This window comes from Haliotis asinina, chromosome 5 (assembly GCF_037392515.1).
Source record: "Haliotis asinina isolate JCU_RB_2024 chromosome 5, JCU_Hal_asi_v2, whole genome shotgun sequence".
Classification (NCBI taxonomy): Eukaryota; Metazoa; Mollusca; class Gastropoda; order Lepetellida; family Haliotidae; genus Haliotis; species Haliotis asinina.
The window spans coordinates 72,838,969-72,858,160 of NC_090284.1; the positions used below are offsets into that span (position 1 = coordinate 72,838,969).

General features: G+C 42.4%; 1 protein-coding gene across 1 annotated transcript in view; it reads right to left on the reverse strand.

Annotated features, from left to right (window-relative positions):
- LOC137285226 (exportin-6-like) overlaps positions 1 to 9,709 on the reverse strand; it is a 34,802-nt gene extending 25,093 nt beyond the window's left edge. Inside the window, exons 1-4 of the mRNA XM_067817519.1 lie at positions 9,610 to 9,709; positions 5,216 to 5,306; positions 4,879 to 4,991; positions 4,272 to 4,469 (exon numbers count right to left, since the gene is read on the reverse strand). Of these exons, the coding sequence (XP_067673620.1) occupies positions 4,272 to 4,469; positions 4,879 to 4,991; positions 5,216 to 5,306; positions 9,610 to 9,612 (405 nt within the window). The 5' untranslated portion in view covers positions 9,613 to 9,709. The remainder of the gene's footprint in view (positions 1 to 4,271; positions 4,470 to 4,878; positions 4,992 to 5,215; positions 5,307 to 9,609) is intronic.
- Between the last annotated feature and the right edge of the window lie 9,483 nt (positions 9,710 to 19,192).

A 19,192-nucleotide genomic window follows, 5' to 3' on the forward strand; every position in this document is an offset into this window, starting at 1 on the left:
CAGGCACTCATTACTCAGTTGTTCCAACAGCATATGGACTCAGTGAAGTCCCTCGTTCAAGAGTCCGTTGGAGGTCTCCGGCAGGAGTTCCTCATGCACTCTGGGCAAGGGACGGAGGGTCTCCGGTGTGGATTGCCGAGCTTGTCTCGCTCCGCTAGCCACGAGATGGCTGTCGACCTGTTGCCTTTGGTCTCGGGTCTGGACGCCTCAGCTACCCCGGAGAGGTTTGCTCCCAGTCCCTCTCTCGGTCTTGGCACAGGGTCTGTTGAGGATTCCTGGGGTTCAGGTCTCTGCGCCAACTCCCCCTATGAGAGCGGAGGACTCGGTTCCGTCCAAGATTCCTCCTGCGTCTCTGGACCAGGGTTTGGATGGTACTAGTTCGGTGACTGGAGTGGAAGGTGCCTTGGGATCTTCCTTCCCCACTGTGGTTCGATCGTCCACTGGGTCCGGGTGTGGGTCAGAGGACACACAGGCTATTCCCCAGGCTGCAGTTCCAACTAGCCGCCTGGACTCGGCTGAGTTCCGCCTGCCGGGCGAGGCGTTTGCTCCTAGGCAACCCTCGCAGACACAGCTCAGCATTCTTCCTTCCTTGGTGCGGGATGTGATGGATCCCCTCCTTGCTGGTACCCACCTGCGCTTTGATTTACCAGAGCTTGTTCGGTGCTACCAGCTGGGGGAAGATTCTCTGTTCCTAGTACCGGTCGTGGATGAGTGTGTGTTCACTTCGGTCGCCCTCGGGGAGACTCGGCTTGCTCGGGTGCCAAGCAAGGGCAATTATTTCTACCTTTTGCCCAGTCGGGCGGCCCCGTTGCAACAGGCATACCGGACCTATGGGGAGGTCTATCGGAAAGCCATGCGGCAGGTTAGGGTGGTGGTCGATGTGGCTTACCTCTCCTCATTACAGAGGTCAGTCCTTGATAGTGGGAGAAAACTCTTGGTATGTCTCCCCGAACGTAGCTCTCTTTGAGGCCGGCGGCGTCTACGATGATGTGTGCATTTATGGGGATGCACAAGCTGTGTCTGTCGACGTCTCGTTACTCGGCAGCGACACAGGAGACCTTGCTGGCCCTTCCATGACCCACAGCAGGTCATTCGGGAGGCCGCAGCAGCTGTAACGTCTTTTCTCACCCCCGTGCTCCCATAGCGAGCTGTTCTTCCGGGATGCAGCCTACGTTCGAGTCTACTGGCTGGCTCAGACCGTTTGCCAGGAGTAGGAAGAGGAGCCGCGCTGCCAAGGGCAAGGGGAAAGAGCGGACCTCTTTGTCCAGCTCATGTGCTCATGTCCTAGTGGGTGGTCGCCTCTCACTCTTCCTCCCAGAATGGGAGAAGGCAACGTGATATCCTTGGGTGCTGTCCACCCTTTCGTGTTGGATATCGAGGCCCACCCAAGTTTATCGGCATAAGGTGCACTCCGGTGCCGTCTTGTCCGACCAAGGCGGGTATTCTGCGAGACAAGGTTCAGGCTTTGCTGGACAAGTCCGTAATAGAGCGTGTACCCCAAGACGAGGAACAGGCGGGATTTTACTCCACGTATTTCCTTGTTCTGAAGAAGGACGGTGGGTTCCCTCCAATTGAAACCTCAAGGGGTTGAACCGCATGATAGAAGTTCCATAATTCAAGATGGAGACACTTTGCTCGGTGATCTCCGCTGTTCAGCTTGGCTTACGTCGGTTGACCTCAAGGATGTGTATCTTCATATACACCCGCCATATACACCTTCCGATACACCTGTCGTTCAAGTAGTTCCTCCTGTTTTCTTACGACGGGGTGTGTTACAAGTTAACGGTGCTCCCCTTCGGCATCTCCACGGCCCCAAGGGTGTTCACCAAACTCATGATGGTGCCCTCTTCTCTAGCCAGGTTGCAAGGAAGGCATTGTCACCCTTACTTCGACGACTGGTCAGCTATCTCAACCAGCAAGTCTACTCAGGCAATGATAGATATTCTGGTTTGGCTGGGGTGGATCATCAACCTCAAGAAGTCCATCCTGGTACCCAACCAGGACTTGGTCTTACTTGGGGCGAGGTTCACAACACATCTGGGTTTAGTGTCCTTGTTGCCTGACCGGGTCAGCAGAGTACTGGTGATGGTGTCTTCTTTCCTCTCACAACTACATACCCCAGCGCGAATGTGGCTTCATCTCTTGGGCCACATGATGGCGATTGTCTCTGTGGTGTGGCAGGCGCGGTTGAGAATGTGCCCCATACAGCAAGCCTTGGCGAGTATGTGGGCTCACTCAGAGGATCTGGAGAAGTCTCTCACAGTTCCCGGGTGGTTGTCTCCTCACCTTCAGTGGTGGACCGATGTAGACAATCTCTCCAAGGGGGTTCCTTTGGAGCTCCCGACGCCAGCTCTTACAGTTCAACCGATGCATCCCTCATGGGCTGGGGGGGGACGTTCTAGACAGTCTGGCGGTGTCTGGACGCTGGTCCGAAGCTGAAACCAGTCTTCACATCAATGTCTCAGAACTGAGAGCTGTGTGGTTGGTTTTTGAGTGCTTTCTGGATCATGTCAGGGGCCAGGTGGTTCATCTTCAGTTGGACAACCGTAAGGTCATGACTTACATCCTGAAGCAAGGTGGCATGGTGTCCCCAGCACTCCATTGGGATTTTCTGCTCTGGTGTAACCAGTACAACTGTCAGGTGATTCCGGTTTATCTCCTGGAGTTGGAGAAGATGTAAGCAGACGCTCTCTCTTGCTGGATCCTCGGGATATTTGGAGCTATCTCCCATTTGTACGGATCGTTCAAGGTGGATCTGTGTCAGTTGATGCTGCTGATATACTGCTTATAAGTGCATGTTTCCACTGAGAGACTTCTCAATGACTGAGATCTCGATCGATATGTTGTCAGTCTTCAGTTGGGTTTTCCCCCTTACGGTGCTCTCTATAAAAATCACAATGTGGGCAGGGTTATGTTTGCACTTTTTACAGTGCTATTTATATCATGCTTAGCTCTGAGGTTGGTATCGGTGTGGTTGCTCCCTGTCGGTTCTCTTCCATGATGCCTCTCGCGGAAGCTCATCGGGAGTACACAGGTGAGATTTTTTGCGTAAGCTAATTTTCGTAATTATAATTATGTACTGTACCACAATTCCCCCCTCCATAGCCTCCGGTCTTTGGGAGTCTGAGTTTATGCATATATGTAGCCCAAGGACAATCTCTATGAAAAAGAATTGGACAAGCCTGTAGAGGTTTCCAATTCTATGAAAAGAATGGTCCTTGGGGTAGGGCCATCCACCTCCCCGCAATTCTGTTTACAGCATTATTCAACAAAAGGAATGATGATACAGGCTTGGATGCATACCTGATTGCCGGTGCATGTGCGGCAGAGGGGTGACTCCAAGTGGTGATGAGGGGCCACATAATGAGCAAAAAAGACTTTTTGTTTATTGTACAATATTTCATTAAAACATTGATACAACTGTCACATGACATTTTCCGACAGCAGAAAATGCATATATGTACTCCAAGGACGATTCTCTTCAAAGAATTGGAAACCTCTACAGGTTTGTCTAAATTTTTAGCACATATTTGAATAGTAAACAAATAAAAACAAAATTCTTACCAAGTTCACAGTGTACGCTGGAAGAACAAATAACCATGCATGTAGGACATAAAAATACAGTACAGCCGCAGACAGCCACAACCTACCCCAGGAGCATGATTTCATCAGTGACAATGCAATCTCACATGATGATATGCATGTTCAGTGATGTAAGCTAACTATAGCCCAAACCATACTCAGTGTAACGGGGATAAAAGGATCTAAATATCAAAGGATATAGTGCCACATATGGGACTCCAGGGATCACCCAACCAGCCTTTTGGGCGATGAAGGAAAGAGTGACAAGCATAGCAAGTCGCATGACTTTTGGCGGGAAAAGGAAGGCAACTTGTAGGTGAGTGAACTTTTACTTTTATCATTCACTTTCATCAATCGCATAGAAGGAGAGAAGCATAATAAGCATGACTCTGGATGAGTAAATATATATTTCTTTCATTATACATTGCAATAAAAGATGGAGCAACTAGGTTTCTATATTTGATTGCATCTGATGCAAGTGGGCTAAATTGAGCCGAATGCAAAATGTCATTGAAGGATTTATAACTAAGCATAATATTTTCTAAAGAATCAAGCTTGATTTTCACTAAAAATATGCAATTGTTATAGTCCAATGTGTTCAGATGAAATTATGATTAATGTTGGTGTTTCTTCAAATACTAACTGAGCAATGCTGTTAAAAGAAATTCTCATTTAACATTTGCAAATACCTGTAAAATACTTGGAAAAAAGTCTGGGTAAAAATGTGGCCAGTCGATCCTTCCGATGTCCACAACTAGCTTGACAATCTTATTCCTGATGTACGAGGGTACAACATTGTGGTGAACCAACAGGAACTGGTTCAGAGTGTTGCGAATCTTGATCTTGTCCTGGCCATCAAACCCCAACCATTGCTTGTTGATTAGATTCTGAAATAGGTTTGATGTCACAACAGTTTATTTGTTTGTTGTCTAAATTCTCCATTACAAGAGTCATCAGAAGATGACAAATCTCCCAGCTCCTAGATATCTCAAAGAACAAATCATCTGACAGTCTCTTCAAGTGCAACCTGACATTTTTTAGACTAATACCAAATCCTTTCCAATCTGCAAAACTGTAAACATATGACATGTGTCAACCAAGACAGTGAGCCTGACCACCTGATCCTGTTAGTCGCCTCTTGGGACAAGATCATGTAATTAATATGTTTTCATGGCATATACATTTTTGTCAAACTTAGATGTATACTTTTAAAATGTTTTGCTTACGGTTCTACCTTAATTGGTTATTTTATGAACACTAAATTGGCAAACATGAAACCAAAACAGAATACCTTACCTCAAGGACATTGAGACAGTACATGATGACATATTCATTGCCAGTGTGACTGATGAAAAACAAGCTGTGTCGCCATGCATCTTTTGTCTGGGCAAAATTATTCAGCAAGGACTCTGAAACAATGGTAAAACAATATCACATTTAACAAGCTACACATAATAACAGGTTATATTTGTGCGTAGAACATATACTTTGGGTTTTATGAATTTTGACATATCCAAAGTGATCACATTAAATGAAGAGACATTAAGGAATATTGATTTTATTTACTGCCAGATGGAACAATTGGTGGGTTGAAAATGCATTCTGAAAATGCATTTAGAAAAAAAATAATTACCAATTTCTCTTTTCCGTTCATTTGTAGTTCTGATGTCAAAAAACTCTGACATCAAAGTTTCCAAAGACCTCAGAGAGTCTTCTGTAGATGCCTGCAGCACAAAAACGCAAGTTAAACTGGGAACAGCCATCATGAATTTGTTAAACTGTCCACATGCATATCATGCAGAAACCTATAGTAACAGACAGAAAATATATATAGTACAGTAAGTAGGGCAGACAAATACCACAAATGTTACACAGTAACAAGCATGAAGAGTAGTGCTCTTCTCATTCACATACTCCCGACAACTGCTTTGGTGACGAGGAGTATATGGGTAGAATTCTCTCTTAGCATTATTACATCTCAAAATCGATTGCATTTTCTTTAGTCTCAAATGGCTCTCACCACACTATTTCAGTCCTGTCTTATACATTTCTTTGCTTTCCAAGAAACCTATACCAGTGTCACTATGATGAGATGAAATATGTTGTATTGCTGCAAATAACTGAGGATGACATCACTGGTGCTATTCAAATTATAAATCGACTCCTAAGTTCCTAAAATGCAATTCATATTTCGCCAGTTCTAAGATGCAACAACTACTAAAACTTGAGATGTACAACTACATGACAGGTAAATGTTCTAACATAAGTGGCAATGAATAGAAACGAGTCTCTTTGTGCATAATGCTACCATAGTTTCCACAGATATCATATGGCAAACTTGTCTATCCATTTGGTCATCTTGACCTTATCCCGGTGCTCATGATACATAACTGTTGAATTTCTGAGTGAGTGAGTGAGTTAATCTTTATTGTCACAACTGCATCCATATCAATACTGCATCCATATCATGACGTGAACAAGTAATAATGACACTGTAGATCAAGAATATAAGAAAAAAAAATCCTGTTGACGAAGAACAAATTTCTGAGGGAAGGCATTAATGGCAGGTATGTAATTGTGATGATTAAGATGACCTTTCAAACCTTTGTGAATAATATTCATCCAAGAGAAACCCACTGGCAAAAAAACCGCAAGAAGCAAAACAAGACAAAACTGTGTCTAAGGGCATGGATGCCCCTACTTCTGTAGGACGCGTTCCCCCACATTGAGTATGCCCTGCTGATTAATTTCTACTAAACAAGTTCAATACACAGCTATGCAACTATGAGATGCACACCTCTTGAGTCGCAATGAGATGCATGAATAAGCTTAATCAATTCTGTTGAGCAGTTTTTGTGGAGAAGTGAATAGGTTTAATCCCCTATTTCACAATCATCAGAGAGAAATTCCACAAAATTTATCTAAGCTCATATGTCTCTAAACATACAAAAAACCACAAAATACCAAAACAAAATGAGATGCACAACTTCAGAGTCTCTATAAAAGACATGTGTAAGCTAAGTGAGTTAAGCTAAGCTAAGTGAGAAGTGGATAAACACCCCCTGTAGTATGGGACTTGGGATGAACAGGATGAATGGAACTAAATTCAACTAAGTTCAAACAGCTCTAGAAGTGACAAAATTAAGGAACTGGATGCACAAGGTATAGTCTCAATGAAACACATGCAAACACTCAGTCAATTCTGTTGACCTGCTTTTGTGGAGAAATGGATAGACTTATCCTCTATAACACTATATTCAGGGAGAAATTCAACAAAATTTATGTAAGTTCAAAAAGCATTAAAGTTGGAAAAATAAAATACAAAATCAAAATATAAGATGCACACCTTTAGAGTACCTGTAAAGCAAGTGTTATCTATGTTTTTTGTAGTTTTATATGAGTGTGGGTATGAATAAAAATTATCAAAATTATAAATATGTAGTCTAAATCATTAGCGCAAGAAATTTTCATTACAATCCTGAATCATGTTAAAATTTATTGTTTGTCCATATGGTGCGGTTTTAAGGTACTTTTAAAATTATGTAGATCAGAATCCAGGCATCCAAAACATGCATGCAAAATATTTTCTGTGTGGTTTTATTATTTTTTTTTGCATGAAAAACGCAGGCTTCTGTGTTAACACGAACACTGATAATGCACACCTGCCCTGTAACTCAACATTCAGGGAGAAATACAACAAAATCCAAGTAACTTCAAATGGCATTAAAGCTGAATAAATAAATAAAATATAAAATCAAAATATGAGATGCACACCTTTAGAGTCCCTATGAAGCACATGTGTGTAATCTAAATGAAATCCATAAAGTAGCTTTGAAGAGAATGGATTACATACACCCCTACTTCATCCCCTATTACACTATCATTATAAAGAAATTTTGCAAATGTACCACAGTTCAAATGCCTCAGAACTTACAAAAAAAAAACCACTAATAAAATACAAGGACAAAATGTGAGATGCACACCATTAAGAGTCCCAAGAACACCCTTTTATAAGTTTGTTGAATTCTATAAAGTAGTTTTTGAGGAAAAGTGGATAGAGTATATTCCCTGTTTTGTACGGACGGACACAGAGGGTAACCCTATATTATATTAACCCACATTATGGGCGGGTGCATAAAAATGGTAGTTTCATCTTGTGAAATACTGGTTTTAGTCCTAAATAAGTAAAGGACTTTACAACCAATTAGATGATTATTTACATGGTTTGGCTTGAAAAGATTTGTTCCAAAGCTGCGGATAGAAATCTCTATGTTATTAGCTGTGTACAGGGTATAATGTGATACAAAAAAGGTACATCAAGTACAAATGATATTACAACAAGTTGCAAACAAGAAAAAAGAATGTTCAAATCAATGTCTGTTTGTTAACATTGTGCCATTCATGTCATGCTGACTCAGAACAAACCTATATTGCCAATACATAAGCCTGTGCTATTTATCATAATTGTTGTAACATAATGGACCCATGGTAAGCTGATAGTACAATACACTGTATAAAGAAAGATAATATTTCAGTATATTTGATTTCAGAACATTCCAAAACTGAAACTGAATACATAATGTCAGCAGGGAGAGAAACATTCTGAAATTTGAAATGCTCTGTCCCAAGAAGGTAATGTGTGGGGTCCCCATTTCATGTGTTTTCACCATAAGAAAGATAAGAGTGACATGTATTACAACACTTCAGATAAACTACGATAATCAAAGCTGCTCACTTTCACTGACATTTCTGGCACTAGTGGCAGCGTGTCCTGTCTGTCAGTGCCTGTAATGAACGGTTCATGATCATTTGGAATTGGAAATCCTCGCGGGCGTTAATGCTAGGTGGGTCATATAAGCATGTAGAATAAAGGGGCCAGAATAAATAACAGAAATGATAAACTGCAAAACACATGACAACGAGGTTTCGCTCAGGAATATTGAACGATAAATCCCCGCATCGGGGATGAAGAGCTCTGAAGATGATGAGGCACAGAGAAGTTCAAGAACTATCTTGCTGATCCGAAGATGGGAAAGTATATATTCATTTCCTGAATGGGCTAGAGTGCAGTTTACCGGGCGCGCGACCCGGGACTGCTGAGCGCTCGCTAATGAGCGCGCTGTAGAGCTACTGAACTGTCTCACTTTACCGCGCTGATGTATCCTTAGGGTTAGGGACCCCCCTTCTAGATCCTTAGGGTTAGGGACCCCACTTCTAGATCCTTAGGGTTAGGGACCCCCGCTTCTAGATCCTTAGGGTTAGGGACCCCCCCCCTTCTAGATCCTTAGGGTTAGGGACACCCCCCTTCTAGATCCTTAGGGTTAGGGATCCCCCCTTCTAGATCCTTAGGGTTAGGGACCCCCCTTCTAGATCTTTAGGGTTAGGGACCCCCCCTTCTAGATCCTTAGGGTTAGTGAGTAAAGGTTAGGGTTGGCAAACCTTAGATGCGATTATATCCATATATCCATCCACGAATCGAAAGTCAAACGATAAACGTCATCGTATATCATAGCTTCGCTGGATTGGCTGCACAACATCTTGAAAACAATGCCTAGGTGTGGCTTCTCGCTTTGATGAATGGGTAGGCGGGGCCTAGCTCTGCGCATGCGCAGTAAATGAAAACAAACCATAATAGTTTGTTTTCATTCACTGCGCATGCGCAGAGCAGGTGGGGTAATGACCCGTTAAACGAGCACTAACTAACTGTGATCGCACCGGTGGTCCCGAGGTAGCGTGTCCGCTAATTAGTCTAATTAGAATCCCACGACCCCTGCTGAGAGCGTTCGAGTCCCGCCAGCACAGCGAAAAAAATCGGAAAAAGCGCGCCCGGTAAAGTGCACTACTCCCCCTGAATGTAACCTTGCAGATTACGTTTGCTGACGCACCGCATGTGCAAAAATGTTAAGTCGGCAAACACGACAAATCACATGTGACAGTTCGCACGGTTCAGCCCACGCACATGTTCCATTGCCTTTCCATCATTGACTTCAACTAATATATTTGCAAATATTTCCAGATAATAGTTACCATTGTTGTCTCACGTTACAGGTGTTAATTACGCCTAGTACACCAATGATCTGTATTTAAATGTCTTTTTTCATCTTGTAAAATTCACGACACTCTCAGAACTCTGCCATTTTTGCTGAAGCATCCTGGGATATATTCATACCGTTTCAATTATCTCCCTTCGAGCCTAATGCACGGTTACCTCCCTTACCATAACAGTTTCCTGAAATGCTCCCCCACTTTAGTAGACAGATTTGTCGCGAAGGACTGAAACGTCCCTAAAAATGTAACGATGGTTCACATAGATTATATTTGCTTGTTTTGTATATGTTTGATAGATTTATCTATATTCCACCATAGTAGTTTCGACTGTTTGAAATGCTCTTGAAAATAGAAATGGATTAGAGAACGGTAAACGAGCTGCAAATATACAAGGATAATAAATAACACCTGTTAGAGTCTCCCTGGAATATATAACAATTGTCTTTTCATTAGGTCATCTTCGAGTGACCATACAATATTTTCTCTCGTATTTAAAGAAGTGGGTTTTAAACTGGTGGCTAAATACTAAACATGTGAGTGAGTTTAGTTTTACGCCGCTGCTTAGCAATATTCCAGCAATATCACGGTGGGGGAACACCAGAAAATGGGCTTCACACATTGTACCAATGTGGGGAATCGAACCCGGGTCTTCGGCGTGACGAGCGACCGCTTTAAGCACTATGCTACCCCACCGCCCCACTAAACATGGACATTTATTATTGATATTATATTTTTGCAACACATCACGGTAGTGTGTATAGTGGAAGCTGTCAAACTGGCATCTGTCTTATCCGGCAAGTTGTCAACATCGGCATAAATCTAGAATCCAACATATTGTCGAAACCTGATTTTTTTTTCAGTCCCAGTGAATGCTGTAAATGTATTCCAAGTTAGTTTTGTACCGTGACCGGGGGAGAGCTGAGCATATTACAACGACGTTGTCTCTCACAGACTAGGTAACTGTACTTTTTTCACCTATATAATGTATGGCCGAGGGCATGATGTACAGAAAGTGGACATGACGCTATTTAGTAATAGTATGAAATAGATTGGCAAATGGTGCGGCGACAAAGTGGAGTGAACTTTTGCACACTTCAGCTGACAGCCGTTTTAGGTTATCACTTCTGTTTAGTGTCTGATATCTGGACGTTGGACAAGAGACCTCTTACTTGCTGGACAACGATACAAGAAGCTGTATCGAAACGTTGCTCCAAATGAATAAAGAAGTTGCTCATCCATAAAGTTTTGTCCTTATCTGATTCACCAACTTCTAAACATGCCTCTCAAAGAAGTCAGCCAGTAGTAGTCCAGATTTTCACTAAAATCACTTATAAGTTTCATTTTGACCACGAACCATATTTAGTTCGGTTGGGATAATTGTGCATGCGTGCGTGCGTGCGTGCGTGCGTGTGTGCGTGTGTGTGTGCGAGTGCGTGCGTGCGTGTGTGTGTGTTTGGAGTCCCAGGAAAACTGATGCTAAGAGGAACTGAGTTGGGTTGAGTAAAGATTTCGGTCACACCATTTTTAGCACTACGTCCAAATGAGCTTTTTTCAAAAGAGATATATTCATTACATTACTTTTTGCGAGCTGAATATCTTATAGCACCAAAACAAACAAACAAACAAACAAACAAAACCCAACCAATCCGTCATTAACACTGCTTAGTTATAGTTTATGATACGGTAAAATGAAATATTCAATAATAATATAGCGATAACAAAATATTGTTGAAATTATTGTTGTTCGTTTACTCGACTACAGATGTTTAACAATTATCACCCTAACGTAAATCGTAGACGGCCGCCGGGGTTATAATATAAAAGGGTTGTTATGTAACATATTCTAAGAGCGCTTCCAGCCAGGTTGATTTCGCACGGTGGACATGTTTAATAACAGTTCGGTCCACATGCCCCATCAGTCATGGTTATGTCATTCTCAGCACGTGCATGTGTATTTGATTGCATGTGACCTGCTTCACACTTCTTACTGACAGCTTGTGACGTGAAGTAGTACTTCACAAGGCGCCGCCCGGAATGTACAGTGAATGACCATTCACTGCAGGATTTGTAAATGGGATTATCGCAGACTTATAAACAACATTGGTACTGCGGTAGCTGTCAGGAGCTGGTGGCTCGACATGAGGTATTCCTTGTGTACTTGAGTTGCAGCTTATAGATTCTGATCACAGCGTAAGAAGGTCTTACATTGTTGTTTAAGAGAAAGGAATAGCATTCACATGTTTAAGCCGTCAGCATGCCACGTGCGTATATTTACAGCAATGTTTTGGATTACAAGGCTGGTTTGTAAATAATTCCATTAGATGCAAGTGATTCCATGACATGGCGCATGTCACTGACTTTGTACTGCTGTCTAACTATTAGTGTGTAAATGATGAAAACAGTAACAGTCGGTGAAGTTCTTGACTCGAGAGCTGACTGAATTCGTTCTTGCGTTTATGGAGGTGTAAACGTTAAAACCCGCGAGCGCACTTTGCACAAATCCACAAGGCTGTTCGAATTTACACACAATATACACCGGGGCACTAAGTAATACAAAGGCGGAACCAGACTAGGGGTGCGCAGCGAAACAACGTTGGGCCCGGACAGTCCTTGGGTGGATGACCGTGTTTGGCAGTTTGCCTTCGAGATTTTCGAAGACTTCAGTTCTGCCTCACAACGAAGCACACGGGGTAAAAATGTACTGTGTTCTGATTGTTAGCGCTATGACCGTACCTCATGTGGACTTTGGCGCTATATAAATGGACACAGTATTATAATATGTAGTTACTAGTAGGTGTTTCTATGTAGTTACAAACCAAAACTCACAATGGCGGCTGCAGGAGCAACCCCCGTTGTGACAGTTTGCATAAGATGTAGAGACGTCCACGGTATTAAGCGAAAAAAAATTAAAAACCTTCCTGTGTTTGAGTTTACCTGGCATGCATGCTACTGTAAATCTGATATACCAGGGATACTCTACAACAGGGATAGGTCACTCGCTTGCTTTCTTTACCATTTGTACTAATTAACGTGTGCCTCGTCATGCTCCAACGCACTCAGTGACTTGGCTCGTTCCCAGTGCAACATCAGTTGTGTTTAACCAGGGGGACTATATAGAGTATATACGTTGTAGATTGTCCCTGGTTTAACAGAAATTCAGTCAGTTTTTTGTATCAGTCAGAATTTTACAATGAATGAATTATACTAAGAATTAAGACCAAGAATTGTGTGAATGAATGAATGAATGAATGAAATAAAAAGAATAAAAGAAAGAAGTACATATGTGAATGAATGAAAGAATAAATGATACACCGCGGCCTTCCCTCCCTAAACATGTTAAAGAACACAAAAAGTATCGCGAGAACACGTGTTAACATCAACTGTCCTTTTAATAATATCTACTTTGAAACATTTTTGTTTACATTAATAATTTAGTCACATATCTTGTTGCATGTGGGGGATTGAATGGACATTAACAAAACGTTAACTGACACTGTCACACTGCTCTCTAAAATAAAGTGTAAAACTATCACAAAGCGTTCTAAAACACCTTTCCATTTTTGTCAAATAATAAGATCAACAAGAAAGAAAGAAGTTATGGAACTATAACCCTCAAGCATCAATGGCGAATCAGATCGGCAATATCTCATATTTTTCACACACCTCAAATACACCTAACATTTTGTTTTAGATTATGGAACTATCACTATTACTTGCAAACACATTTCACCTGATAGTATATTCCCCTCATATGAATTAAAGGTGTATATGAAATATGTTTTTGGAGGAAGTAACTAGGAATACTGAAACAACGGCGTATAGCATTTCAATGGCAAAATGTCATATTTTTCACACACCTCAGTTACACCCTAACACTTTTTTAAGTCATAAAACTGTCACTATTACTTGCAAATACCTTGAAACGAAAGGTCTGTTTTCCTTCTAAAAATTGAACAAATGTGTGAAAGTAGCTTTTATCGGCACAATTTAGTCTATCTTCGCGGTGAATCGAGAATAGAAGCCAGTGAGCTATAATTTACCAACTTGAAACTTTACTACAAATCTACTGTCCTAATACGGGCACTAATACCAATTATTTGACTTAAACTGAAGTGACGAAATAGTTAACCTATCTTCTACATGTAGGATTTCAGTTGTTATAACACTCAGCGAACTTAATCAGCTGTTGAAAATAAACCGGGCTCAATCTTAAATACTACGCTGCCACCATATTGGCCAAACTGGTTACGTAACGACCCGAGACATACGTTCAGCGGCTTTTCGAGGAGTTTCTTCTCCTCCTGTACATAGACTCGCTGGATATACACGGCAGATACACACGGAGTGCCAGTTACAAGCAGCCCTTGTTGTACATTCCTGCCCAGCCAAGGAAAGCCAGACTGTTCATGTTCCGTTCCAGGAAGTGGCTAAAAGCTTTGAGTTGCATAGTGACTAACTCAGAGGGATAACACTGAAATAACCTAGGTCATCGCGCCCTTCCCAAACATTTTAAAACAAGGCCTGGGCCCTGTTTCACAAAGCTCTTGTAGCGCTATGATTATCGAAAGTCAATAGTTATACTAGGTGGTGCAAATGTTACGAGAAAAGTAACGAGATCGCAGGCTCGCGAGAACTTAGTGAAACGGAGTCCCGGGCCTTTCGTTTCAGTGAACACGTGTGGGGTGTGCCTAGGGTGGTTTGCTCAGTTTAGATGATCGCTGACTTCACAACTCTCTTCCTTGCGCAGATGTGACTGGATAAAGGTATCTAAAAACATCCACTTTCAACGTCTCTTTTGACCCATCCTATAGTCTTCAGTGCATCGTGAAATAAGTGCCACTCTTTAACTCGTTAATCCAACAGTCCCCCGAGCACAACATTACCTACCTATATCCATAATGGAAATCCTGCAAAGCATACTCTCTACACCTCCATCTTAAATGGTATTCATAACACATGTCCATCTCACACTTACCCCAATAATACTTAAAGCAGGGAGCCTATATAGAGGTAGAGATAGAGACAGAGACAGAGATAGAGATATATATTGTAGAATATCCCTGCTTAAAGGTACATACAGGTGTGGGTCCCTTTTCTCAAACTCTCGTAAGCCTACGATCTCGTATTTTTTCTAGTAGCATTTGTACCTCCTGAAACATAGAAAGTTCGAAAATTACGTGAAAAGTTACGAGTGCGGAACGGGGCTCTCTACCCTCGCTCATCCTAATAGTTCCCTTAAAATAAATACATACATCTCTCTACCCACCCTCACCCTAATAGTTCTCTTACAGTACATACATCTCTGTACCCACCCTCACCCTATTAGGTCTCTTACAGTACATACAGCTCTCTACCCACCCTCACCCTAATAGTTCTCTTACAGTACATACATCTCTGTACCCACCCTCACCCTAATAGTTCTCTTACAGTACATACATCTCTCTACCCACCCTCACCCTAATAGGTCTCTTGCAGTACATACATCTCTCTACCCACCCACACCCTAATAGGTCTCTTACAGTACATACATCTCTCTACCCACCCTCACCCTAATAGTTCTCTTACAGTACATACATCTCTCTACCCACCCTCACCCTAATAGTTCTCTTACAGTACATACATCTCTCTACCCACCCTCACCCTAATAGGTCTCTTACAGTACATGCAGCTCTCTACCCACCCTCACCCTAATAGGTCTCTTACACTACATGCAGCTCTCTACCCACCCTCACCCTAATAGGTCTCTTGCAGTACATGCAGCTCTCTGCCCACCCTCACCCTAATAGGTCTCTTACACTACATCCAGCTCTCTACCCACCCTCACCCTAATAGGTCTCTTGCAGTACATGCAGCTCTCTACCCACCCTCACCCTAATAGTTCTCTTCCAGTACATACAGCTCTGTACCCACCCTCACCCTAATAGGTCTCTTACACTACATACAGCTCTCTACCCACCCTCACCCTAATAGTTCTCTTACAGTACATGCAGCTCTCTACCCACCCTCACCCTAATACTTCTCTTACACTACATGCAGCTCTCTACCCACCCTCACCCTAATAGGTCTCTTGCAGTACATACAGCTCTCTACCCACCCTCACCCTAATAGGTCTCTTACAGTACATGCAGCTCTCTACCCACCCTCACCCTAATAGGTCTCTTGCAGTACATGCAGCTCTCTACCCACCCTCACCCTAATAGGTCTCTTGCAGTACATGCAGCTCTCTACCCACCCTCACCCTAATAGTTCTCTTCCAGTACATACAGCTCTGTACCCACCCTCACCCAAATAGTTCTCTTACACTACATGCAGCTCTCTACCCACCCTCACCCTAATAGGTCTCTTGCAGTACATGCAGCTCTGTACCCACCCTCACCCTAATAGGTCTCTTACAGTTAACAATGAGGATGGTCCAGCATTTCACATATCGTTTTCTCAGTAAACTTAAAATGGTATTGTCCTCAAACTAGCCTTGTCCACCGCGTTTATTGAGAAGTTTTTCATTTATGTTTGTCAGGTGAAATAGAGGTGTAAAATTCAAAGAGGTCTGAATTCGGTCAGTTACTGAGTTTCAAACAATTCAAGCAACACCTTTGAGGTTTTGAGAAACCCCAATCCCGCTCGTCTCAAATACTTTCTGTGAATATAGCGAAAGCCCAAACTTGATAGTATTAAGTATTATAGTTGGGGATAGGAAACATTTGCCTGACTCAGCAGTATACCACTTTTTGTGCAGAACATTATGGCGCACTAGCTGGAATCAAGTAGAATGAGGAATGGACGTGTTCAGGTTTTCGAATCAAGGCAAAGTCATTGTACCTGTGAATGGTTTTGGCAGATCTCCTCCTCACTTGATACGTCACTTATACCAGACTCTTCCACCAAAGTAGCCAGACAAAGATGCCAGCTCGCTGTGAAAAACTGCGTTTATTTCAATAATCAATTATGTTTTCTCTTTTTCAGATCGTGCTTTCAACCAATGATAGCAACGACCACTGACAGAACGTACAAGTCTGTACCCACCTCTAACCCCCTTGCTATGGTGGAAAACGTATATGTTTCCATCTATCTTAGAAACTAAAACAAAAACACACATGTAGGCATGGCGCTATATTTAGATTTTGCATTTTATTTTGGTTGATAACTATTTCAACGCTGGGGGCTATGGTGTCCTTCATGGTGACACTTATATTTGACCTTCTTCAACACGTATTCAGCTACGAAACAAGTCTTTACAAAAACAACACACTCCTGTAGGTGTTTGAGATATGTTCTTAATTGGTAGCCATAGCAATTCGCAGCATGGACGGAAATCAGACGCAATTATTTCATGTAATCTTTTCAGTAAAGCCCTATAACCACTTCAAGGTGATACGTTTGTTGCTACTCAAGGTCACCCCGGTAAATGGGCGCTGTATTGACGTTGAGTTATAATTGACGACTTGGAGGTTGGAAACGTTCCCGATCTTCCCTCTCACCGGTAACTTGGTAATAACGATAAAGAAATTCTCTAAGCTTTCTATCCTCGGTGTCAAATTTCATACTTGAAGCGGCGCGTGCCGTGATGGGATAAACGACTTCCCAAACCTCGCGCTGCCGTATCACGTTGTTGTTATTTCTATCTAGACTCTACTTTTAGAAGACAAGGTAAGCCAGTATTCATTGCATTAACATTCCATTGGGAACAACGGCAATACGACAATGGTAAAAGAAATGTCTGAAAGAACAGGCCGCACATAACAACAGAGAAAGTCAACCAGTCGAATAGCATCAGTACTTAACATTGGAAAAATGTACAGAAATACACAGTATTGGCTTATTTCGTGGTTTTATAATTTAATTGTTTGATCAAGTTCCATTCATTCATGGGAGGCGACTAACGGGATCGGGTGGTCAGACTCGCTGACTTGGTTGTCATCGGTTCCCAATTGCGCAGATCGATGCTCATACTGTTGACCACTGGATTGTCTGGTCCAGACTGGATTATTCACTATGTAGCTGGAATATTGCTGAGTGCGGCGTAAAATTAAAGTCACTCACTCCATTTATCAAATATCCTTCTATTCATCGATGTTTACGACTGCATTGCTGCTTCGATACTTCGGGTTTGCTTTAAAATAATCGGTGCTAAGACGCGGGTTCTGTTACTATAATAACATTCCACATCGCCTACCATGTTAGAATGACTAATTGTTTACAGATATCCAAGTTCAATATTACCTAAGTTTAATATTCTATTCAATATAATACTCCTTCAAGTGGTTCCAGTTACAGCCTCATTCTCCCTTTCCTGACTTTAAACCGCATTATGAGATGCAGCTCGAGACTAATGGTCACACGGCACGATCCTTGGTTTTTCAGACGGACCAAATTAGTGCCGGTGTTTGTTAATGGCTTCTGCAGGTTTTCATCAAAGGTCCGAGTGGAAACTGTGCAACAGCCGTCTTTACATGTACATTTCTAGGTGTTGCTTGGACGTAAGAAGTTCATGATTAAGCTATGCATCATAAACCCGAATGCATCGGTGTGTACCGTGCTTATTCGCAGTTTATATAATTCATATCAACCGTGAGTAATTTCAAACTATGAGTGAATATAAAAGTGATAGTAATAAATATACATGTACAAAATTGTCATGTGTTACATTATTTTAATATGGAATCTTCTGATACCTGTTGTTGAAATGATTGCGCTTTCAAGCAAACTACAGCTGTGCCCCTAAAACAATGGACTGTAACATTAACAATTTAACATTAATGCAGTTGTTTGACTTGGATTTGTCTCTTGTATCCAAGTCATCAATTTGCAGCTAGTTTGGTGACGCCCAAGTCCTTGATCATTGGTGCTGAACATGTCATTGTAGTGATCAGCAAAACGACAACCTCACCATAATCCACCGTCACTCACCACCACACAACACAAAACAGATCAACATCCACCAACACCAACACCAACAATCACCCACCAACACACACAATCATTCACCAGCACACAACAAAACAGATCAACAACCCAACAACATCCCCCCCCCCCATACACACACACCCCAGCACACACTGTCACCCACCAACACTCGCAGTTACCAACTAACACACACAGTCACCCCACAACACACACAATCACCCACCAACACACACAGTCACCCACCAACACACACAGTCACCCAACAACACATATAGTCATCCAACAACACACATAGTCACCCACCAGCACACACAATTACCCACCAGCACACACAGTCACCCACCAGCACACACAGTCATCCACCAACACACACAATCACCTACCACACAATACAAGATAGATCAACATCCTCCACCAACACCAACAATCACCCACCAACACACACAATCATTCACCAGCACACAATAAAACAGATCATCAACCCAACAACACCCCCCCCCCCGCTGCACACACAATCACCCACCAGCACACACAGGCACCCACCAAAACACACAGTCACCCAACAACACATATAGTCATCAAACAACACACACAGTCACCCACCAACACACACAGTCACCTACCAGCACACACAATCACCCACCAGCACACACAGTCA